This window comes from Bidens hawaiensis, unplaced genomic scaffold (assembly GCF_021521415.1).
Source record: "Bidens hawaiensis isolate Kalapana, Puna unplaced genomic scaffold, B.hawaiensis_p1.1 tig00034706_1, whole genome shotgun sequence".
NCBI classification, from domain to species: Eukaryota; Viridiplantae; Streptophyta; class Magnoliopsida; order Asterales; family Asteraceae; genus Bidens; species Bidens hawaiensis.
Genome location: NW_027496029.1, coordinates 119,847 through 146,059, shown reverse-complemented (window position 1 = coordinate 146,059; position 26,213 = coordinate 119,847). Strand labels below are relative to the sequence as shown.

Here is a 26,213-nt window from a genome sequence, read left to right as displayed (position 1 = left end):
TGAATTTTGTGCTTAAAATGTGTTAACATCTTAATGTAGTTTGACTAATGAGTAGATATACAATTATACGTATCCTCGAACTCTAAGTCGAAGTATAATTACGTTGTGTCAAAGGTCTTTCAAAATCTCTCACTAGAAGTTCGATAGTTTTCTCTCAATGATGTTTAGATCATCAATGTATACTGCCAATTTAGTGAACTTTAGAGTGACAATTTTGATAAATACAAACACACTCAACCTTCCATTTGAGAAATAATTTATCCATGTTCAAGTTTTTCATTTCAAAATTATGCCTTTAATAGATTGTCAATTTATATCGATGATATTTAAATCAATATTGCAAACTGCGATCATATAAACAATGTGCAAAGTTTTGATAAGTGGACGTGGTTGATTTTTATTAAACTTATATATATATATATATATATATATATATATATATATATATATCTTTTTAAAGTATTTACTAAATAGATTGTACCACATAGGTCTAGTTTTCTTGATATTATAAGAGTAAAATGCCAAAATCGTCCTTGAGGTTTGATCAATTATGCGACTTTCGTTCATAATGTTACATATTTTCAACTAGACCATCAAGGTTTCCCACTTGTTGTCAATTTTAATATAATCTTTTATGCAAAAGATTAAAATGACCTTGCATACCTTAGTGAATAGTCAGTTTTACCTTTGACTTAACAATGGAATTAAATGGAGTTGACGATTTGGACGTTATTGACAAGAAATGGGAAACCTTGATGGTCCAGTTATACGAAAAAAAAAATTGGACGAAAGTCGCATAATTAACCAAAACACGGGGATGATTTAGAACTTTACTGTATTTATAATAAACATCATGATGTATGTTTTTAATGCTTCAAGAATTTTAATCTTTTAGGGATTTTTACGTAATTGCCATTTCAATGTCCCATATAGGAGCGGGCATGGTGCGGTTTGGTGCAGTTTTGGGCTAAAGCCGAACCGAAAACCAAATATTCGGTTTTTCAAAACCGTTTGGTTTTCGGTTTTGAATTCGGTTTTTCTACTCGTATTTTGGACCAAAAATGTTTTAACCCAAGATATTGAATTGGACTTAATATTTAAAAAAAGAAATAATGATTAACAAAGTATTGTTTATTTGTGCATAGAATATTAAGAGTTAAAAGGGATGCCTACATTCAAAATATAAATAAAATGTCATAAATTCAATAGCAAACGTTAAATATAAAAAAAATTATTCAAGTGAATAAAACATAGACGATTCAATTAAAAAGTAATTCAACATAAACGATGCACAATTAAATCAATAGAGTAATATGGTTTGTTTATTATTATTATTATTATTAATTACATGAAGAATTAAACAATAGTTATATAAGGTCGGTTTGGTTATAATGATTACGGTTAGGTTCAGTTATTACAGTTTTTTCAGTTTTTTGGTTATTTCGGTTCGGTTTTTTGGTTATTCACAAAACACAAAATTGCACCAAAACCAATATTGCGATTTTAATAAAACTCAAAACCGAACCGCCGGTTTCTTATTCGGTTTGGTTTTTCGGTTTTGAATCGGTTTTTACGGTTACATGCACACCCCTAGTCCCGTACAATTGCGAGGTGACAACATCCATAAGTTTTGTCTTAAGTTGTTATGAGACTACGAGGCCAATAAAATATCATAGGGTTATCACATCCACTACAGAAGATGTACGTTTCTTCATATTTAACTAATACCACTTGAAAAAACTCCATTGTATTATAAGTTGTGTCTTACATCGATAATCTCATGCTTTTCATTTTAAAGACACCAATTTTTAACCAATTGATTTTACGTCAATGGATACTCGAACTACAAAACCGAAGATGTTTTGCTTGTCGAGAGAATTAAATAAGCCTTTAAGGCATGCGGCCATTTTGGCTAGTCACATGCATGTAAACTTTTATATATAACAGTATTTTTTTGTTACGATTTAAAAAAACTACTATAGTCTCAAAGAAACACAACAAATAATGTTAACTAATCAACTAATTGATTTATTTTAAATTGTTGTAAACTGTATTGTACAATGACTTTGTATTAATAATGTCCGATAAATATATTGTTAAATTGCATTTTGATTATTTATTAAATGTTTTTTTATTATTATTAAAAATTAAAAAACATTCTTTTATGATGTAATCATCCACGCAAGTAGCCAAGTCACTCTTTTTTGTCATATAAGCACGCCATATAATAAAAAAAACTAACAATGTTAGCTTTTAGTTGGTGCGGGATTGTTGGAGGAACATAAGTTGAAAGTTGGCACTGTACAAAATTATGTATTAAGTTGGGCTTGGTTGCGCCCAATAGGTCAAACTTGGGATTATTAAATCCAATAAAACTTTTTTTCTTTCTATTTTTGTGTCGAGGTTCCTTTGGATGTTTTTAAATATTAGAGGGGGTTTTTGACAAAAGTAAGTGGTAAACTAAATACATTGTAAACCGAGAGGTAGAACATAACGGAAAGATGCCGGCGTCAGCGACGATGATCGGAGCACTACTGGGTTTGGGCATCCAGATGTATTCCAACGCCCTCCGCAAACTCCCATACATGCGCCGTAATCTATCTCTCTTTATTATTGTCCTTGTTAATTGAATTTGTTACTTCCTACAGATCCGTGGGAGCATGTTCTGGGTAATGAACGCCGTTACTTCGGTATGTATTATTAACCCTAACCTAACCCCTAATTCTAATTCTAAATTAAATATCTGATTACCAACTAGTATATGTTTAATTACACCATATCTTTGTAATTCGTAATATGATTATTGTTTCCTTTCTGCATTCAATTTTGGAAATGTAATGCACAAACGTAGTTTTTAAGTTGTCATTTATCATGCTTCTTATGATATATAATATGTATTTAGCTCTTTGGTGACAAGATTATAGAAACAGATGTAGAAAGCAAACATGTACCAATAAGCCGATAACTTAGATGATTATTCATAGGGGTTTTTGTATAGGTGCAAACTTGCTGACAGGCACGTTTGGGAGTTTGGTTAATTGATTAAAGCATGTATTCAAAATCATTTGTAAATTGTTGGCCTCTGAGTTGCTAGTTTTGCAAATAATTTGCTAACACTTCACCGACCACTCCCACTCACCCTCTATCTCAGAGAAAGACAGCATTCGACTTGTGCAAACTGTTAAATAAGATTCTTTGAACAATGATCAAATATCGAAATGCTTTTTAACACGACAGACTGAAAGAGTTGAGGAAACTTGTAGATCATTATTAATCTCAACGTTATCTTACAAAGATTGTTAATTAACCAATCAAAATAACTTCTTAGAAAAGGACTTTTCTTTTTTCCTTTGGGTCAACCCAAGATAGCAAATGTGGCTAAGATATTATCTTGTGCAGATTGTTAACTGTTCGTCGGTCCACATGGCTATGCCTTCAAATCAGGTCTGATTATTAAAGCCTGGTATAAAAGCTTCTTTTTGACTAACATGCCTAGCTGTCAAACTATAAAGCACAAGGATTACTATCTAACCTATCTTATGAACCGCTAGGTCTTCCAGCGGGTTTGGGTTAAGGGCCAAAACTCACTTTCAAAGTGTGAACATCAGAAACTGAATGTTTTCTTTGAATATGGCAACGGTATTGGTGGTGGAATGACCATGGCGGCGGCAGTTGCGGTGCTGGTGGAGTGGCGGCGGTGTAGATGGAGTGCCAGCGACAACAAGTAGCAGAGACAAACAATGGTCATGGGTGTTGTTAACCCATTTGGACCCTTTTTAAGTGTGTTACAATATTGCCCGTTTTGACCAATTGACTAATTTGAGATGTCCTAAATAAACGCACATACAATTTAGTATTGCCCAAATCAACCCATTCTCTAATTGCCACCCATAGAAACCACTAATGCAGATTGTAGAATTTGTATTAAATCTTTTATCTTATGGAAAGACGCACAAAATCTTTTTCAAAACATGCTGTCCGTAGACTGAGCAAAAGGTTCCTAAAAGCTCAGAGATGATCGAAATTCCAAAACGAAGGCATCATCATGTTAAAGGCACAATATTCATTTTATTTGTATGTCAACAGTTATTTTTAGGGTTAACTTATAACTATAGGGACACTGAGGAAATATAGTTGAAAATAAGTGGAATCTGGTGGTAGTGTGGTACTATGAACATTAAAAGTGAGATTAACCTGTACTCTTTGGTTTTTAGCTTCTCAATTCTCACTCTTATCTGATTACTGTTACTATCATAATTGTAAACATGGTTTATTTTGAACTTTAAAATGCAGATGAAGATGACGAGTAACAACACAATAAAGACAAGTTGCAATCCAGTGTCTAGAGAATGCAGTTTCATTCAAATTTTCATGTAATTCACGACATTCTTCTGTTCAACTTAATTCCCTACTTTTTGTAAGACTGTTTCAAATCTTATGCTCTTGATGCGTATGTGACTGTACAACAATAAATTAATATATCTCGGACTATCGGATCTTTTATATAACGATATTCATGAAAAGCTGCAGCTTCTAATACACGAGTCACAAAGTTATATTGCTGAAAAATGATTTAAGTCAAACAATATGGATCTTAGAATCTTAGATACATCTTTAGCTATGCATATGGATCTTGTCTCATCTTCTCAGCATTTGACGATGCATCTTTCATTACATGCCTGAGACGATCACACACATGTCTAGCAGACGGTCTTTCAGCCGGAATGGTTTTGGCACATTGAAGCCCAATTTCAAGAACTTGAAAAGCAGCAGTTTCTTCATGAGGTAATAATGGTTTTAGCCCCGGATCTATCAGTTCTTCGCGCTCTAGTCCTTGCATTTCAATACGTGACTCGATCCATCTCACCATATCCACATTTTCACCAAAATCTCCATCTGTCGGCATCCTCCCGGTAACCAATTCCATCAACACAATCCCCATACTATATATATCACTCTTCTCAGTCGGCTTAAATGAATACGCATATTCTGTTTCAAACACACAGTTTTATGAGTTAATGACATACATAAAATTCATTTGTTTTATATCATTGAATGTGTACCTGGAGCGATGTAGCCGTACGACCCAGCGAACCACATATTAGAGTTGCTAGTCAACGAGTCGTGATACTCGGTGATGGCTTTTGCTAGCCCGAAATCACCCAAATGCGCTTCCATATTTATATCCAGAAGAATATTTGCCGACTTGATATCCCGATGAATGATCTTTGGCACACAATCATGGTGAAGGTACTCGACACCTTGGGCTAATCCAAGCGCAACCTTTAGCCTAGCTTCCCAATCAAGGGTTTTCTTTTTCTTGATGTTTTCTGGTTCTTGGTGCAACCAATCGTACACACTCCCGTTATCCATGTACTCGTATATCAACAGGTTCGACCCTGCCCCCTTGTTGCTACAGTACCCGAGTAACTTCACTAACCGTGTGTGTTTGATCCGACCAATTGTATTCACTTCTCGTGCAAAGCTTTTATCAAGAAACATGTCATCTTTCCATGGTATTCGTTTAATGGCGACTATCTCACCGGTTAGAAGTTCTGCTCGGTAAACTGTTCCCGACCCACCGGACCCGATTATGTACTTGTCACTTAGATTGTTTGTAGCTTCCATTATGTCTTCCCATCTGAAATCACTTCGGGCTGAACCCCGTTTGAAAAAGAGCGGCCGTCTTTGTGCTCGGGATGAAAGCGTTGAAGAATAATCGGTGCTTGACCCGTCTTCGGCTCTTACAAAGCCTGACCTCTTTCTTCTGGAAAATAAGAGGGCCATGAGAAACATCATTCCAATTGTAGCTATGGTAGATACAGCTGAGATTGCAATAACTGATCCTTGACTCAGCCCATTTCGTCCCCGTTTTTTGGAGTCTCGACAACGATCAAGAGGAGGCCCACAAAGACCAAGATTCCCGACAAACGAGTCAACCGGTAAATCCGAGTACCCATCATCTAATTTCCCTTCAAGATTGTTGTAAGAGAGATTAAGCCTGCCCAAACTACTCATCTGACTGAGTTCTCGTGGAATGGGGCCTGTTAACGCGTTATGAGAAAGGTCTAACACCTCGAGCTTTGATAATGTCCCGATGGATACCGGGATGCTGCCAGTCAGATTATTGTAACTAAGGTCTAAAACACTCTGAAGATTCTTGAGTTGACCGATTTGACTCGGGATCTCACCGCTGAAATTGTTGCTCGATAGCTGAATCTCATACACTTTGCTCAACTTCCCGATAGTTTCTGGGATCTGCCCTGAGAGTTGATTCTTGTTCAACCTGAAAACATTGATAGATGAAAGCTTGCTGATTTCTTTAGGGAGGTTACCGCTGATCGAATTGGCATCGAGTGAAAGCACTAAAAGCGTTGAACAGTTGAATAAGTTTAACGGAAGCGAGCCCGTAAACTTATTAAACGACAGCTTTAACTCACCCAATAATGGCAAGTCCCCGAGCCAAGAGGGGATTGAGCCCGAAAGAAGGTTATTATTGAGATCAATATGAGTTAATCCGGTGCAATTTGAGACCTCTTTTGGCAAAGGACCGGTTAACAAATTACTCGACAAATCCAATAATGACAATTCCCTTATTCTCCCAAGAGCGGACGGGATCTTCCCAGTGAACCTGTTTCTTCCGAGCCTTAACCTCTGAAGAGACGGTGAGTTCCCGAGCCGGGCCGGAATCTCGCCATCAAACTCGTTGTTGGTAACATCAAATGAGAGAAACGAGCCCGAGCTGCACAACGGATCAATGCTACCATTCAGTTTGTTATTCGAGAAGTTTATTCTCGTTAAATTGGCAATGTTTGTTAGCTCTTTGGGGAGATTGCCTTGTAGAGAATTATTGTAGAGCATTAACTGCCCTAACGACCTCAGGTACCCGAATGTCGCTGGAATCCCACCGCTGAGAAGGTTGTCCGCCAGGTCTATGATTGTGAGCTGGCTGCATTTCCCTAAAGTCGCTGGAATCTCGCCCGAGAGGTCGTTTTGTCTCAGGTGAACAAGGCTTAACTGGCCGAGTCTTCCAACGGTATCCGGGATCTCCCCGCTAAAATGATTCCCGTAGAAATCAATCATTTGTAAGCCCGAGCAGTTCCCGATCTCCAACGGGATCTTTCCAGTTAACTGATTCTCATACAAATACAGAATCTGAAGATTCTGAAGCCTCCCGATTTCTTTCGGTAGTTCACCGCTCAACTCGTTTTGAAACAATGTTAATGTCTCCAAACTGCTGAGGTTCCCAATCGCAGGAGGAATCGAACCAGTTAACGTATTGTTATTGAGCACAATATCCGTCAAACCGGTTAAACTAAAAAGCTCGATCGGAATCGACCCGTTGAGTGTATTATTTGACAAATCGAGCTGCTTCAACGACACACAGTCTCCTAATTCTTTAGGTATTTCACCAGATAACGAGTTCTGTGAAATCATCAGATGCTCCAATGTTGTGTTACTGTTAGAACATATGGTTTTAGGAATCGTACCAGAAAGACTGTTGTTTGACAGTACGAGGTAAAGCAACTGACCCATGTTCCCCAATTCTCCTGGAACCTCACCAGTTAACTTATTTGATGACAAATCAAGATTCCATAGATTTTCTAGTTCCGTAACAGAAACCGGAATCTTCCCTTCAAGCTGATTCCCAAGCAGATTCATATACTCCAGCTGACTCAACTCACCGATCCTACTCGGTATCGCCCCGGACAAACTATTATTAGCCAAATTTAAAGTTTGGAGGCTTTTAAGACCACATAGTTCATCCGGGATTGACCCGTTAAGGTTATTAACCGCTGCGGTAAACGAAACGAGGCTCGAGCAGTTCCCGATATCAGGCGGGATGGGCCCGGTCAATTCGTTATCTTCTATAACCAGTTTCTCGAGCCGGGTGAGTTTACCGAGTTGTGGCGGGATGGGCCCGGAGAGATAACACGAGGCCAAACCGAGCACCTCCAAGTTTTGTAACTCCCCGAGCGAAGGCGGGATGGGCCCGGTGAGTCGGTTATCGCCTATACGGAGAACCCGAAGTGCGGTAAGCTTACCAAGGTCAACCGGAATGTGACCGGAAAGTTGGTTGGAAAAAAGGACAAGAGAGGACAAGTTGGTTAGAGTAGAGATATTAGGAGGGATGGGACCCACAAGCTGATTGGATGAAAGATCAATATGGAGCAGGTTTGTTAAAAGTGAAATGGACGGTGAGATTGAGCCGGATAGAGAGGAACCGGAGAGATTAAGTCCGACCACTTGAGACAGCTTTCCGGCGCAGGTGACACCGGTCCAGTTGCAGTAAACCCGGTTCTTCTGAGACCAGTCTTGTAAAACATTTTGTGGGTCGTCGGTAAATGCTTGTTTCACTTGTAACAGAAGTTTTAAACTCGTTGCCGAGTCTAAGTTACCACACTCAACGTGCACGAATAATAATATTATAACAAAAGCAATGAAATATGTAAGAAACTGCGACATGGTTTATGGGATTATAGGTTTATGGAAGAATATATATAATGTATATATAATAAAGTTATAAAAGAAGGTGATGAAATGAAAACGGTGCATGTATATATTATTATTATGGTTTACGTGTAAGGCTTTGGGAAGTTGGAGGGAGTTGAGGTGTCAGAGGAAGCATTAATGGAAGAAGGTTGAGAGTTAAATGGGTTTTTTAGACTCGGGTTGAAGGTCAACTATTATTGCAGCAGTTGAAGGTTGAGGAGGAGGAAGAAGGAAGAGGAGTGAGTATGGATTGTTTTGGTTAAAAGGGTTAGACATTGATTGGTTGTGGTTCAGTGTTACTTTAAATTGGGACAGTTTATAAAGTCAAAATTGGGTCCACTTTTTTTGTTCGTTTACATTCTCTCTGAGACTATGATCAATGGAGTAGCCTGTGATTTGACCTGATTTAAGCATTAGAAGCACCATATACATATACAACCAAGTGTTTTATAGTCTTAAAAAATGGTTATATATTTTTAAAGGTTATTTGGATCACTGACGTGTTAATAGCCCAACCGATCATTTTCATTTCTTGACAACCTCAGAATAGGAGACCATCATCAGGGGAAAACCCACCATAAATGAGAAAATCTCATGGCCCAAATTGGAACTCATATTTGTCACCGATGAAATTTGAACTCAAAACTCCCCCCGTTTAAATAAGGTCTTTAGGTGTAAAAAAGAAGGTTATTTGATGTTGGTATTACTAAACATCTTATTATTTGTGGGTTAATTTAAGAGATAGTGATTATATATATGAATTTGTAATAATCATTGATTGACGTTATCTTCGTTTTATCATTGGTGGTAGAGAACATAATCGGATTGGTGGTTAATGTAAGAGCATTCCTAGCCCATTCACTACCGTATATCCATCTATATCATAATAACACTAAAAATCATTGCATATTCCCTCTCCCGTTCAATTGAATAATATATTTTATACCTTTATTATTATATTTCTCTCTCATCTACTCACAATCACTTTATTATTATCCATTTGTGGCTATTGTTTTCTAATAGTATGGATAAATGGTTCTTTCATATTTGTAACATCCACTTTAACCCTTAATTCATGTTTGAGACAAAACATGTTACCAACTTTCAGTCAAATTCGTAATTCATTAAGAGTTGGGAACAAATCTAAAGCATACATACCACATGGACCACTCGTGTAATTTAGTCTAGATGGATGCCGAGATCTAGAGTAAAAGAACGTCAAGGGAAAGAGATCATGTGGGGATTGTGAGATCTAGAGTGAAATTGGATAATTAATGAACCATAAGATTTATACAAAATCAAACAGTATAAGCTCTCCATAAACATGTATTCACTTATAAAAATCCATCTTATAGAGTTGTATAATTTATGATTATTATAAGAATTATGAACAAGAGAAGTTTCATTCATTTGAACCTATTTTATTTTATTCCTTCAACAATGTCATATAGTCAAATGAGTATGTATGTGTGTTTTTTTTTATTGGAGTCCTTTATGTACATGATTAGTTGGTTAGATAAAGACTAGTTTAGGGGAAAAAGAAGAAATAAAATTATTAAAGTCGATTTGGTACAAAATGAGTTATTGGGGTTGAGCCAACAAATCCTTGTCCTTTTTAAACATCATTGACTCATGCCCAAAATTCCAAAATTTCATGCTTTAATTTAATTTATTTCGTTTCCTTTATCCCATGCTAATTACCAACATATTCTTTCTAGTTTGTATAAATAATGTATAAGTTACATAACTAAATGTATGATATGATTCATTCAAATTTAATAATTTGAAAAGATAAAAAAGTATCTAATTTCTTAACCATAATACAATCCATTTGTAAGAAACCTATGATACCTTTACGGATAAAAATCACTTGATGCTTATAGATATGCTTTACGTACTTTGTTCTCTCAAGCCAATAATTGAGAGCAAATGCTCCAGAAAAGGACAAATATTCAAATGACTTGTTCACGAGTTATGATCGTAACTAAAAAGATGACTATAGCAAACACTTGGTGACTATGCATGTTTCAAAATTGAAAAATACATTACATACCACAAAATGTTAAAACTGACACTCGTTTCAATTATGCATTTTTTTATAAAATAATTGTATCGTTTATTCGAATGATTAAATAAGGAAAAAATATGATACCTTTACCCGCACTCCAAATGAATAGGACAATAAGCTGGACAATAATCTACCGTATTTTAATTCTTCAATCCACCTCTTACAAAACTAACCATAATCTACAATTATAAACCAATAACTAATAAGCATGCTCACATCCCCTTTCCTATTTTCTTCTCCATCCTTAAATTATAAAGAGAGTTAAAACATCTTTACATCGAGCAAGGGATATTCATGGTTTGGTTCAAAACCGTAAAACCGTCCAAACTGGTCATCGGTTTAGTTTCACGGTTGGTTTTTTCAATAACTATCGATTGACCGGTTACAAAAAACTCAAACCTAACGAACGGTTTGGTTTATGGTTTATAATGAGTACCAACTGTATAAAACCGAACCAGGCCACGTGATTAAATTTTTTTAAGCTTTTAAATATTTATACTTTATATATATATATATATGTTCGAAGTTGTTAATATACATAATTAATTTAAAGTTTTTAAGATATGTATTACTATATAGAATAGTATGGTTAAGAAAAAGATGGGCAAAGCCCAAATCCATACAAGTTTTCTACTGCCAGTTTATGGCTTAAACTCGTGTTTTGTATATTTCTTAATGACATGTTTATACTTGTTAACTTATATAAATTTATGACAGTTTTACTAAAAATATACCATGCATTAATTTGGACATCTTGTACAAAAATCCAACAAGCCCAAACCGAAACCAAACTTTTACTAACGATTTGGTTCGGTTCGGTTTAAGAGTTCTACGGTTCGGTTTTTGGTTTACAATAATAAAAACCGTTAACAACGGTTTGGTTTATGGTTTGACTCAAAAACTGCAAAAACAGGAACGTGAACACCCCTAACATCGAGCATTCTTAATCCATCTACCATATTATATATGTGAGTGAAATTTTTATAATACAAGGAGTGATTGAGAGTGTTGTGAGTGAATGAGAGGAAATATACGATGATTTTTCTATATATTTAAAAAATTCATGTAACACCCTATTTGGTATATATGTAATTATACCAAATAGGTTACATAATTATCGTATAACATAAGTTATTTAACTATTTATATAAGTTGCACAACTATATGTGTGCGTAATTATAACATAGGTTGCATGATTATATTAACTTTGTGATTAATTATGGCGCGAGCAGGTCTCGTCCCAAGGCCAGGTTTCGAATCTTGCTGGCTTTGAGCGCATTGTAGGTTAAGAAATAAGTGGTTATGTACTATGGATGCCTCTCAATAGTCTTATACATAAATAAAGGTAGGTTTCAATAATACTTGCTAAATATTAGGAACCATTAAAAACCATTTTATTTACTGGTTGATGTTTCTATAAATATACTAATTCTAAATATCTAGTTGTTCTCATTTGAACAAACACATATGTATGTCGTATGTGCGGATTCAATACATAATGAGTTTAATATAGATTGAGAACAACAAGAACTATATAATTAAACGCTTTTATATAGTATTTGTTATCAATTATGAAAGAGAAAAGGAACCAATAATCGTTTTTTATGATAGTTGAAGCAATGTTAAATTGATTATGTAATGTATTATATCTAGATATTCACTGGGCTGTTTGCATATATAATATTTGGAGGCAGATAGCTCCAGTTCATGCATGGGACACAATGTTTTATCTAGTGCAACCAATTTGTCAAACTATTTTATCTAAACAATTCTTTTGTCATTTTACACTAGACATTTAAATATTGTTACATAGCTTTGGCCGGATCCGATGGTCAGAAATCAGAATCATAATTAGCTTACGTACTAGCTTGTAGATTTGACCTCAACAATAGATGAAATTAAGATGCATGTGACTGATAACAGAAAAGAAGAGGAGTTGAATCATATATAGAAACGAGAATCAAAGTAGATAGAAAATGGTTGATCTTGCTACTCTAAATGCATATGTATGCATGTTACCCTTAGTCATCGATCTTAGTCACCATGGACCACCGTTTGTATATGATCCCATCAACGTTATATATATCAGTACTTGTTGCCAAAACATCTAAATATTTATGTTTTTCTCATAAGATAAATATGTTGTAGTTTTGCATAAACTCAACAAACACATAATTTGTTCACTATTTGACGTAGGTAGGAATCACAAAAGATAAACACACAAAATTCTCAAGATGTAAATAAACACTTCAATTAAGACGATCAGTGATTTATGTCCTTTACACTAATATAAGAATGTCTTAAAATCACCAAATTTGGAAGAAAATATTAAGTGACAAAAATGGAGCTCTAATTGATATAATTCGGGTTCAACAACTGGGCCAAGCTGCCTATGGCGTTTGCTACATGAATCGGCTCGTCAAAACATTTCCGTCATATATAGGGGCTCGTATATCAACCTATAGCCCAAGTTATGTTCTTTTTTTATGTTTAAACGTTTCCGGTCTTGTTTGAGCCTTCTCAGTTATGCTTTCCAAAAAGAACTTTGCTGGCTTTAGATCTACTCTGCTTCACTACTTCGTGGGAATACATTAAAAAATCAGAAGATTTTGAAGTTGAATGATCTTGTAACATTAATATTATTTATATAATGGAGAGTTGAAAATACAAACCTTCACTTGGTAGAAGTTAACCTGCGGTGAGGGTCAGGGTGGTGGTTGAGTAGGGTAGGAATCAACAAGTACAAGACCTGAAACTTAGGCATGATTTGATCTAGCCAACGTCTTAAAAGTCTTTATTTCACACATATGTGAACTAGGAAGAATTATCTGTTTAGATGAAGGAAATGTATAATTTTAATTAGTGAAAGAAACGCATCTTCGTGTGTTCAATAGTAATATGCATAAAACATTCATTAAGTCATTTTATTAGAGCAAATGTTTGTGTTTTCAAAGATGGAAAAGTTTTATCCAATAGTAATTTATTTTTTAATACCTCTCACTCAAAAGTTTTTTTTTCTTCCTTTTCTGAATTCTCACTAAAATATTATTAAATAACGCTAGAAGTGTTGGTATATATTTCGTTTCTCACTTAATTTCAAGTTTCTTTTATATTTATAAAAATAATGACATACAATTGAACACTTAACTAAAGTTAAGTAACCCAAGAGTAGACGTGTGAGCATGAGAGAGCTCAAGGAAAGACTCGGTACCAACAAAAACACCAGTCTGGCCTTCCCAGTACCGTCAAAAAATAAAAAATATCGGCCAGCCTTGCCTATCTCCATTATATATAGATAGATAACATGCTATTAACACACGTACACTACTATATTTTTTTGTAATATTATTATTGGTTTATGTTCTTTCTTTTAAGTTTTAACATTATGTGCTCGTGAACTTGTTTAAAAATATAATTACATGGTTATTTTTTTGTTAACATTGCGATATAACTTTGAATGAAAACAAAGTTGTATTCAAAATAAAGTATTTTTAGGCTTGTAAGTGACTTTGGTCACCTCTAAACAAAAAAGTATGATAGTAATGACACTATACTGGATTGGACTTCATATTGGGTTACAAATGGTGGTTTCATTCGGGTAATTTACTGGGTTTCCGATTGTTCGGGTTTTGGCTTGAAGAAAATCAAATGGCAAACCAACTCAATGTTATATAGGTTGATCGAGTGTCAGGTAATGATAATAAGTTAGTTCAAGTTGAGTTACTCGGGTTCTATAGGTTCTTAATTAATTATCGTTCTTTGTTAAGAAAGTTAGTGGTTTCATAAGTTGTTCATGTGGCTATTTATGTTGATGACATATTGGTTGGCAACATTCTAGAAGAGATTAACAATCTTAAGATATTCTTAGATTCTATCTTTAAACTTAAATTTTAAATTAGAGATCTTGGTACTCTCAATCATTTTGTGGGTATGGAACTTTTGCAAACTGAGAAAGGTGTTATCATGTGTCAATTAAAGTTTGCTATGGATTTATATTGTCTGAACTTTATAATACGGATCTTCCAATCTCAATTTACCTCATCATTTGCAGTTAAAAGCTAACGAGGGAGTTTTGTTTGAAGATCCTTTGTTATATATATAGAAAAATAGAGGGAAAACCTAGATATCTCACTCATTCTAGACTGGATCTTGCATTTGTTGTCCAGTTCCTTAGCCAATTCATACAAGATTCCAAGCTTCCTCGTTGGAATGCAACATGTTGTGCGTAAAGTGGTATATAAAATTTAGTAAATAATCAACCGAGCACAACGAGTAATAAAAACCTAGAATACCCTAAACCAAATCACTAGCAACAAGCAAGTGAACCTATCGGATGTAGAATAGCTATGGGAAGACCGGGAATATCGAACCCTAGAGACACTTATTAAATTAACGAGACTAGTTCTAAAAGCTAATTAATATTCATAATTAAGAAATGATTATTTTTAGATTTTTTTAATTTTATTTTAAAACTAATAATTACTCCCTCCGTCCCAATTTAAATGTCCTAGTTTGATTTTTCAAGTATTTCTTTTACAACTTTGACCGTAAATATGTTCGTGTCGTATAATACTTGATGAAAATTATATGAATGGATTGGGTTTTAAATGTATTTTACATTGATATAATTTTCATCAAGTATTATATGACACGAACAAAAATATTTACGGTCAAAGTTGCAAAAGAAAGACTTGAAAAGTCAAAATAGGACATTTAAATTGGGACGGAGGGAGTAATTAAACTAGGAAAAACAAATTAAAACTCTAAAACTTAGACGAAAACAATAATGAGAAAGGTGTTACCTAGGCTTGAAATCCTATTTGTGAATCTTGGACGCTTATCGGCTATGGGAACTGTGATAGAACCGGGATCTAAAGATACGACACCTATAGGAAACCTAGTGGATCCTTGACCTAAAAGGAAACACTAAGGGACAAATGACGCAAGCCGGTTGGTTAAATTACCTCTCAGTCTCTCCAACAATATTAAAGTACTCTAATGACTAGATCGCCTCTCAGTATCACTAATTGCAATACATTCAGGAGTGTAAGGGACATAAGGAGTAACCTAAAGATGCTCAAAAAGACTTGGGATAGCAAAAATCAAAAGGCAATAAGGGAAAATTCACTATCGTGTAATCTATACCCAAACCACCTAATGAACAAGACAACCCAACTATCTATTATCTCTCAGTCTCAAGATAGGTAGAACACTTAATTTCTCTAAACCCTCAAACAATAGTTCCTATGGATTATGTCAACTATAAACCATAAACTAGTTACGAACACACGGTAGGTTACCTAATATGTATCTACATATGAAAGACATTCATAAAGACACATATGGAACGATTAAATAGAAGTAAATTAAAAATAAGCATGCATACTCATCTTTTAAAACATCAGTTAAGTTGGTTACAATAATATTAGTCGAACACAAGTCACCAATAAACCAACAAGTAATCCAAAACTCAACAAATATTTATTCAAAACCTAGGTAACTAGAAAGGTTTTAGCCAATAATCATGTTTAAAAGCATAAAATATATATGTTCAATAATGGAGTTAATTATAAAATCAAACCAAAAGAACTGCCTTTAAATGAGTAGATGTGAAACTCGAACGCTCTCTAATTAATGAACACTTGATTGCTTCCTTCTCTTTTTTCCTTGCTCGAACGCACAGTTTCAGAAAGAAATAATAATAATTCTGTGTAAGTTTTCCTTGGTGCGGCTGTAGGTTTTCTCAATAAAAAGGATAATTTGTATATGTTGTAGCCGACAAAACAAATACCCCTCGTGGGCTTGTTTATTCCCCACCATAACATTTGAGTGGATTGCACCCTTCAATTGTCCTCATGGCCCAATATAATTACGAATTTAACATAACCGAAGCATGTGTTCTCCTTTTTTTTCGTTATGAACCTTTTTTTACCAATATAATGGGTTTCGTAGCATGAGACCAGATTTGGTGTGAGTATAATAATATATTCATGTGAACTTGACTTATATCTTCATGTGGCCTACATCACCCATAACATATAAACTAAAATTAATAGATTTGAATATGGATCTTTTATATATTTTTATGAAGCATATCACAAAAATTATTCAATTATGTTAAGTTCAAATAAAAATCAATATGTATAAAACTTGTTTTAAGCGAGCTCATCTCAAATCTAGTAAAAGTGTTCCATTTTAGCTTCTTTAGTCATGAAACATTAACAATCCAAATATAAGTCAATTAGGAGTAATAATAAACAAAAGCTAACAAAAAAAAGAGTTAAGTGTCATTTTAGTACATGTGGTTTGGTCAACTACGTAACTTTAGTACCTATTCTTTATTTTGTGCAAATGGCTACCCCAGTTTCAAAAAACTTGCATTTTAGTACATTTTTCTAACCTCGTCTATTTTTTCCGTTAAGTTAGGGATAATTTGGTAACTTCGTTATTTTCTTTGTTTTTTTCTTTACTTCTAAACGCTTATATCTTGTAAACACGAAATCCACAAATCATAACATCAAAATCCAAATCCTAAATCCCCAAACCCTTTCTCCATATCATCTTAGGGTTTGAATTTTTACGATATTTGGAGATTTAGGATTTGGATTTTGATGTTATGATTTGAGGATTTAGGGCTTACAAGATATAAGCGTTAAAAAGAAAAGAAAAAAACAAACAAAATAACGAAGTTATCAAATTCTCCTTAACTTAACCCAAAAAAAGACGGAGTTAGAAAAAAAGTACTAAAAATACAAGTTTTTAAAACTGAGGTAGCCATTTGCACAAAATAAAGAATAAGTACTAAAGTTGCGTAGTTGGCCAAACCACAGGTACTAAAATGACACTTAACTCCAAAAAAAAAACTATCAACAGTGTAGAAAATATCTATATAATTTATATATAATCTGGACCACATCACTGCAATTCATACTCTTTCTTATGTGAAAGGTACCTTTTCACAAGGATTTTCAATAACTAGGCTGATGTTAGAGTTATAAGCCCCTACTATTACTCCTGTTATGTGAAAATGTGATAGTCAAGCTGTAATTTATATTGTCAAAAATCATGTGTTTCACAAGAGGACTAAACACATTGAATTGAATTGTCATTTTGTTTGTGAAAAATTACAAGAAGGATTGCTTACTTTGGTGCATACGCATACATGTGATCAGCTAGCTAATATTTTTAGAAAAAGCTTGCAAAGTCCATAATTTCATTCGTTATTGTCCAAGTTGGGCTTTTTTTGTGTCTCCAACTTGAGAGGGGATGTGAGATAATAGTCTTCGTTAATGGTTGTTAGTTGTTTTTGACTTTTTGTTAGTTTGTTAAGCTGTATCTATGTAAATATATATATCAGTTATGGTTTGAATTTTAATTAATCAATGAAATCACGCTTTATTTCTCTCTGGTTACAAGGTATCAATAGAAGAATAAAAAAGATAAATTTCTAAACAAGTCTTCACTCTTCACAATTGACATTAATAGACGACACCTTCATGTTTGTTCGACCATTTACATTGCTATTAACATTTTAAGAAAAGTCAAATACATCAAACATTAAAATAATTAGATATAACATGATTAAATGATTAAACATAAAAAAAATATTGATAATAAAATACCTTTATTCTTCTTTAGAATTAACTCTCAAACTTTTTCAATCTTTTTTTTTTAACCAGCGGGGCTTGCCCCAATGACCAGGAACATGATGGATGACCCGATGTCCCGGGTTTGAGTCCTGATTCCGACCGAATTTTCTCAGAGCAAAAACAACTGTCGTGCCTTCGGGCGGGGTGAGCCAACTGGGTTTTACCAGGAACGGCCAAGCAAAACTCGGATGCCAGCCTGGATCACGATTATGTCAACATATTCTGGCCCGAGTGGGATGGCGGGGCTCCTCAGGGCCGTCTATGAGAAAACGTTATTCTTCATAGACCCTCTACGGGTACAAGAATGGGCCCTGATATAAACTTATACACACTCACACAATCAATATTAGAACGATAAGATAAAATAAAAACATTAAACAAAACAACACTAGTATTGTAACAAAATAGCTTATTTTTAAATAGTTACGGAAATTATGAGACTCTGACCCACATTGAATGTTTTGAATTTAAGACACTATTTTATAGATCATTGCATCTTAAATATTTAAATAATGGTTATATTTTATCATCTTTCAAAACCATATTTAATAAAATAATGTTATCAATTATTGTTAATAGAAACGTATAGTTAAAATAAATGTATAGGATTACATTTTCTTAATAAAAGGCATAAGTGAAAGAATTAAATATAAGTTCCTTATTTACATAGACATTCATTTATTAGTACTAGAAAAGTGCCCGCGCGATGCAGCGAAAAACTGGAAACAAATACTTTGATAATCATGTAACAAATTTTGGGTGTTCATTATTTCGTTTGAAACTGTGAGACCGTTCACCAGTTTGGTTTCACGGTTCAAACCGGAGCTAGTCGTACATATTGAAATGTTAATTATTTACTTATTTAGTATTAGATATAATATATATTAGACATAGTTAAAATATAGTTAACCGAAGTTTTATTTAATACGAGCAAATTCGTCTATTACAACTTTAATTTAGCTAAATTTCCAGTGTTTTTTTTTATAATCTTTGTTCTTGCTATGATTTTGCCTTCTATTTATTCTAATAAAGTTTATTATTTGTGTGACCAATGTTATCTTTGTTCATAGTATGATTCTCTTAATAACGTATTAGTTGATACTTAGTTTGAAGTGAAGGTATATGCTGATTAATAATTCTTGTTTTAAATTTTAAACTCAATTCTTTTATCGAAGTACAAACTATATCGAAACCTAATCGTTGGTAATGGTTCGGTTTAGTTGGGCTTTAATTAGAAACAGTTTAGTTTCGGTTTTCGAAGACAAAAAACGTGTAACGTTGGCTCATGGTTTAATTAAAACCATCAAAAGCAAACCGCAAACACTTTTGAATACTTTTTTTTATTTCGAAAACTATAGCAATATCATACTCAAATTAAAGATAATAAAATGCTCGTTTTTATGATGCCATTTATTTTAAAAATATTAGCGTACGAAAAAGTTATGACCGTTTAAAAATCGTGAGGGTAGTTGGGTTAAAAGTGAAATAAAATAATATATATGTAAAAGACTACGGACCATTATTGTAATTTAAAGGGATGAAACTTGTAATTATTTTAAAAAATTGCAAATGCACGTTATATTTGATGTTATAATGACATGTTTGCCCCTAGTTATTGTTGTAACTCATGCATTATATATTGTAAATTACTTAAAAAAGAGTTTTAATTTACCCATCATTGGTGTATTATATATAGTATAGATAATAAATAACATCTATAAAAGTGAGAAGTTAAGATACATAATTATTAAAGATACTCCCGAAAGTATATCAATTTTGTAGAGCTCTAACGGTAAGCTTACAAATAATATATTATAGCAAATTATTTATTTTATAGAAGGTATAGTTTTCACTGTACATGTAAATTTTTTTTAAAGTAGAAATAACGAAGTATTTTGAATATGTGGGTCAACCGTCAGAGTGTTCAGAACCCCCATTCTTCCAGCCATTTTACGTTTGGGCCAAGCCCAACCAAAGTATTATATAGGTTTGTTTATTAGGCTTTTGAATGTGGGCTGCTATTTAAAATATCATGGGCCCCTACCAGAATTGGGCCTTGTGCAGCTGCACAACTTGCACAAGCCCAAAACCGGCCCTGAGGCTCCTCATCATGTTGGACCGAGGAGTGTGATATATCTTAACTGCGCAAGTCACCGTTTGAAAAAAAAAAAAACTTTCAAACTTTTTCACCAGTTAGTTTGTTGCTTTAGATGATTAAACTGTCCAGAACCCAGTATTGGGTGCAAATTAGGCTCTCAACAATCGTAAGAGTTAAAGAACTCGTAAACGAGTCCAACCATTAAGAATAGAAATGATAGAAATATGAATCTCGAGCTATTAACTTTCCATTATTTTAAAACAGGGAAGATCTTTAAATCCTCTTTGACACGCCCTTCATAAATTTATCTCACTCACTAAGGCTATGCGTAGTGGGCGTGGGTTAGGGGCGATTTGGGGCTACATTGGACGCTAACACCGCCCCCGGGGCGATATGTGGGCGAAATGGGGCGGGGGCGGGGTGTTATTATCGCCGAGTTGGGTTTAAAAGTATTATTATTTTATTATTTGACCGTTTTCAACGGTCACAAATAAAAAAAAAATAATTAATTAATTAATTAAAACAATATATATATATATATATATATATATATATATATATATATATATATATATGTGTATTGGATCATTTCAGAAGTTTTTTTACAGCGAGAAGTGCGAGAAGTGAAGGGGTAACTCCATTAATCTCTAATTTCACTCCCTTACTTATATGTAGGTGCGTTGTGTAGGTGCATATGTATGTGTGTAGGTACGTATGTTTGTATATGTGTATGTACATTTGTATGTGTGTAGGTACATAGGTTTGAATATGGCTCGGTACATTTATTGTTTGTAGGTTGGTTTGAATGTGTAATTAACATAAATACAACCAATCTACATATATGTATGTAATATCATATGAAAGGGAGTGAGATTGGGGATCAATGGAGTTATACATTCACTTTTCGCACTTCTCGTTGTAATATCACTTCTCGCAAGATCCATCCCATATATATATATATATATATATATAAACATACACCTTCTTCTCCATTTCATACACAATTCATACCCAAATTCTTCAAAAAATCTAGCAAAATGAATCCTACAAACAACCCGAACCAACTAAAACCCGTGGAACTCACTGCTATCATGACAGATATGATCAAAAAACACGAAAAGTTTGTCGAGGAACTCAACGATACCATGAGAGAAACCAACAAACAACACGAAAAGATTGCCGCTATGATGGAGTTGCGGGAGATGAGTAAAGAATACGAATCCCTCAAAGCGGCCGGGTCACACGAAGAGGCCGCATTGTTGCAACGACGACGAGTCGAAAAAATGCGCGAATATTATGGATATTAGTATTTTTTTAGTTATGTTTTTTTTAGTTATGTATTTTTTTTGTATTTCCTTTTAATTTTAATGCATTTTATTTAATTATTTAAATAAAATGGTTTTTATTTGTTTGTTTTAATTACAAAAAAAAACTAATAAATAAAGATACTGTGAGCCCAATTTGTAGCCCTACACCATTACACCCCAAAAACATATTTCTACTACTTGCTGACTGGCGTCATGTGTCACAATTCGTCCCAATTTATAGCCCCTCCACTACACATAACCTAATAGATTCAGCTAATGGATTCGTACATAGCATCCATAATGAATATACTTCTCTTCCGCCACTTTTTGCTCATTAACAATCCTTAAATAGTATATCCAAATACTTAACTATGTTCCTTGGGTCTATATCCAAAGCGAAAATAAAGCAATTAATTCATTTTTGATAAGCTACCAAACTACTTATCAAATGTTGACTTCATTGCCATTGCAATCTTACAAAAGGCTAGCATTGAAAATAGCATCATCCACGAACCAAAAAATACCTTCAATGCGATGTATCTAGTTGAAATAAGTTATTATAAGTTTGTTGTATGATATTGGAACCAATAGAATCTTAATTATGCGTCTTGCACGTTGTATGAAATGGGAGTGCGCCTCACGTAGCACCATTTCACCAACTTTGTTACAAATCAATATTTATCATCTCAATGTCTACAAGTATATATATGTATTCACAAAACTCACCTAATATCCATTACATTCAACTTAATCCGCAACTCGTACACCATGAAGATCATTTCTAGCTTCATCATCACCATCATTATATTCTCGCTTTCCGTGTCGGTTCTCGCCTATGATTACTCATCAATGGCTCTTAAGGTACCATCCCTTGAAGACCTCTCTGGTCTAGAAGACGATCTCACTTATACATTCTACCACGAAAGATGTCACGACGTTGAAGGCATCATCTACAGAAAGGTCAAAGAATGGGTTCACAAAGATCCGACGCTTGCTCCTAGTCTCCTAAGGCTCCAATATCATGATTGTGTCGTTCGGGTATATCTATTAATATTAGTGTTATTTGATTTATTGTTTGTCCTTAAGTTTGTTTGTTACCCGTTATTCTATCTGTAGTTTAAATATAAGGTTTTGTCATCTTTGGTTAGTTAGCTATAACAATAGTTGTAAAGATTTATATAAGTTTTGGTTATTTAATACATAAAAAATATTATTCATCATAGTTTTTTCAGTTCTTTTAAATTCTTTAAAATAAGTTGATGACAATCATGTTTTGTTATAGGGATGTGACGCGTCCATTCTTTTGGATCACGAAGGAAGCGAGAAAACAGCGAATGCTAGCAAGTCGTTAAGAGGGTTTGAAGTGATCGATGACATAAAAGCCGAGATCGAGAAGCATTGCCCCAAAACCGTGTCTTGTGCTGATATTCTAACCGCTGCGGCTCGAGACGCCATGGTTTTAGCGGGTGGACCGTACTGGATGGTCCCTTATGGTAGGAAAGACGGTCGAGTTTCACTTGCCAAAGAGGCCGCGATAGTCCCCAAAGGATCGGAAAGTGTTACTAATCTTATTGAGTTTTTCCAATCCAAGGGACTCAACGTTATCGATCTAGTTGTCCTTTCGGGCGCACACTCAATTGGCCGGGCTACATGCGAGTCAGTGCAACATCGGTTATACGACTACAAAGGAACCAAGAAGCCCGACCCGTCATTGGACCCAAAATATTTGAACTATTTGAGGAGAAAGTGTAGATGGGCATCCGAAAACGTGAATCTTGATGGTGAAACACCGAAAACATTTGATACGCAATACTACCACAACCTCAAGAAGAACACGGGCTTGTTGTCGACTGACCAATTGCTCTACTCGGACTCGAGGACTAAACCCATCGCCAATGGCTTGTCTTATGATTCCTCGCTGTTTAAGAACCAATTCGGCGTATCGATGGTGAAGCTTTCTAGCATTCTTGACTATACTTCTCAAGACGATGGAGAGATTCGTGTTGATTGCAAATATGTTAACAAGTACTGATGTGAATGTCACTCAGGATATCCATCATGACTAATTGTTTTTCCCTTTGCCAACTTTATATGCTTCTTTTGATTGTAATCTGATTTTAATTTAAAGATCAAATATAACTACAAATTTACTATGATATTGAGAAAGATTTCAAACTTTCACATCCCAGGGATATTCTTTAACTTGGGCTCGTTTTCTCGGGCCTGATTAGCAACGGGATTTTACGTTGTCCATTATCATGAGTAGTTACAACTTATAATTTACAAAATGAGGATATAATACTGAGTTATTTGTTGATGTTTTAGTGTTATAAAATCATTTATCATGAATGGATTTAAATATGATCAAAGTAAAATTACAACATAAATAGATATAAGTTACAAGGTGTGGGCTTAGACACTTGTTCGAGACTATCAGAATTTCAGAGCCAACAAACCCGCGGTTTATGGGAGTGGGGGTTTGGAGCAATGCCCCAAGATGGGTCTGACCGGTGCATTTTAATTAATCTTATATCATACTTTAATTAGTCAATAAATACGCCGATATATTTGCAAAATACATTACTTCTATTTGTTTTTGTATCTGGTATAAGCCACGAGAAAATGAGCGTACATCTAGCTAAGAAAAAAAATAGATGGAGTCTTTAAGAGTAAATTTATTTTAGAGATCATTATTCAAGTGCAAACTGCAAAGTACTTGTGAGTTGCGGATGTATAGAAAAACAAAATTCAAAAACAAATTGGGCTGCTACTAGACCTAAATGGGCTGATAATAGATTAAATAAAAAAGGGAAATTCAAATGGGCAGGAAAAAGCAGAGTTATCAGCAGAGTTTTCAAGGGTTGGATTCGGGAGGAAAAAAGCAAAGGGCTGTCAAAACGAGCGTTTACATCTTTCTATGTGATACTCCGCTAGTTTGTTTCTTGTGACCATCATCGATACTACGGTATGGCTGTTTTATAATTAGGTTGTGACCATCATCAAGACTACGGTATGGCTGTTTTATAATTAGGTTGTGACCATCATCAAGACTACGGTATGGTTGTTTTAGTATTCAATTGTTACAATTGCGTTCGTATATATTCTTACTAGGATATAGCCCGTGTAACACATGGGTGGAAAAACATATCAACAAACCATATAAATATAAATAACATATTCAACCAACACAAATATGTTCCGAGCAAAATGATACTTTTCGGCTGGCAAAAGTAATAAACTAATCAATCTTTATACAACAGGGTATAAGAGATCAATAGGAAACTATAAAAAATATAACCAGCAAGTTACCAAGATTATTGTGCAAATCTCGCAAATATTATAAAAAGATGTTACTTTCAAAAACTCTTCATCAAGAGATGACAACAACTTCAATGGAATTGGTCTGTGAATTTTCAAATCATTACCATTTAGCAATCCAAACAAACTGCAAATGACAAATATTACTATTAAATAAAAACAACATATTCAAAAATATTAATAAAAATATTGTTGGGTGTGGATTTTTATCCTCGGAATTGAGCTTAACTTAAGGATATTGACTCAAGCGGTTATTCTGAGGAAGGTACGTTGACTAATTCAATTATCCTATATTATCTAACTGTTTTGCAGATAAGATCACGTGTTAAATATGTTTATGAGAACGTGGATTGCAACGGAATATAACTTGAACTTCGTCAACCGACAAATGTGGAAGCTAACGGCTTGTTGAAGACTTAGTCTAGGGTTTCCGGATTTTTTCGGGATAACAGTTGTAATCTTTTGTTATATATTGAGCTGATAATATCAGTAGGTCACACACACTTTTCACGATCTAGCTTACTAGCAATTTCTGTAACACTTAGTATTCGATCACTTATCAGCTCCAACCTCTGTAATCACCCATTTTTGATATTAATAAACTTGACGGTGATAGTTTTCACCGTCCGGGGGTTTTTTGTGTCGGCGATCATAATAATCAAGCGTTAATTCGACCAAAAGTTACGTTCATAATCCTTAACCGAAGCAAATTTGACTAAGGATTAAGTTGTAAACTCTTGACCGAAACGAAGACTATTATAATCAAGGGTTTTTTCCCTCGTGATCATATCCTCGTGTTCAATCTCTTTACCATTTAGCACCTAGCCTCACGCACTAATTTGATCAAAAGTTAGTTATTAATTTTTGACCGAAACAATTTGGCGCCCACTGTGGGGCAAACGGTGCTTTGATCATTATTCATTCTCAAACGAAACCCTACTCTCAATATCCACAACATGTCTTCACAGCCCAAGATTGTTTCATCTTCTGCCGCAGCCTCAGAATCCTCAGCGAAACCTTCCATGCCTCCTCCTCCTTCTGTTGCTGTTATCCCAAAGAAACCTGACAACATTCAGAAGAAAACTGCTACTCCAGTATTTTCGGGATCGAGACCATCCCCCCAGGATCCTGTTATGGTATCTAATAATGAACTTTTGTCTATTTATAAGCGATTACAGGAACAAATGGATCGCTAGAACAAGACCAACCAGATGCTTGTGAAGGAACTAGAAGATATCAGGAAAGCCAAGAAGCCGGCGGAAGAATTCACGCCATTAATC

General features: G+C 34.5%; 2 protein-coding genes across 2 annotated transcripts; one reads left to right on the top strand and one right to left on the bottom strand.

Moving 5' to 3' along the window:
• Positions 1-4,609: 4,609 nt before the first annotated feature.
• LOC143586571 (uncharacterized) lies at positions 4,610-8,466 on the bottom strand. Its single transcript, XM_077068092.1, has 2 exons — positions 5,064-8,466; positions 4,610-4,989 (listed from the first exon to the last, which is right to left on the bottom strand). The coding sequence occupies exons 1-2, from the start codon at positions 8,464-8,466 to the stop codon at positions 4,619-4,621; spliced, it is 3,774 nt and encodes a 1,257-aa protein (XP_076924207.1). The 3' UTR covers positions 4,610-4,618.
• Positions 8,467-22,172: 13,706 nt separating this feature from the next.
• Positions 22,173-23,661, top strand: LOC143586575 (peroxidase 7-like). Its single transcript, XM_077068094.1, has 2 exons — positions 22,173-22,653; positions 22,898-23,661. The coding sequence occupies exons 1-2, from the start codon at positions 22,384-22,386 to the stop codon at positions 23,645-23,647; spliced, it is 1,020 nt and encodes a 339-aa protein (XP_076924209.1). The 5' UTR covers positions 22,173-22,383; the 3' UTR covers positions 23,648-23,661.
• Positions 23,662-26,213: the final 2,552 nt, after the last annotated feature.

Excerpts from the sequence above, each read along its gene's own strand:
- LOC143586571 (XM_077068092.1), bottom strand. The coding sequence starts at position 8,466 with ATGTCGCAGTTTCTTACATATTTCATTGCTTTTGTTATAATATTATTA. Across the intron at positions 4,990-5,063 it reads GTACGGCTACATCGCTCCAG|AATATGCGTATTCATTTAAG; the intron begins GTACACATTCAA and ends TGTTTGAAACAG.
- LOC143586575 (XM_077068094.1), top strand. The coding sequence starts at position 22,384 with ATGAAGATCATTTCTAGCTTCATCATCACCATCATTATATTCTCGCTT. Across the intron at positions 22,654-22,897 it reads ATCATGATTGTGTCGTTCGG|GGATGTGACGCGTCCATTCT; the intron begins GTATATCTATTA and ends GTTTTGTTATAG.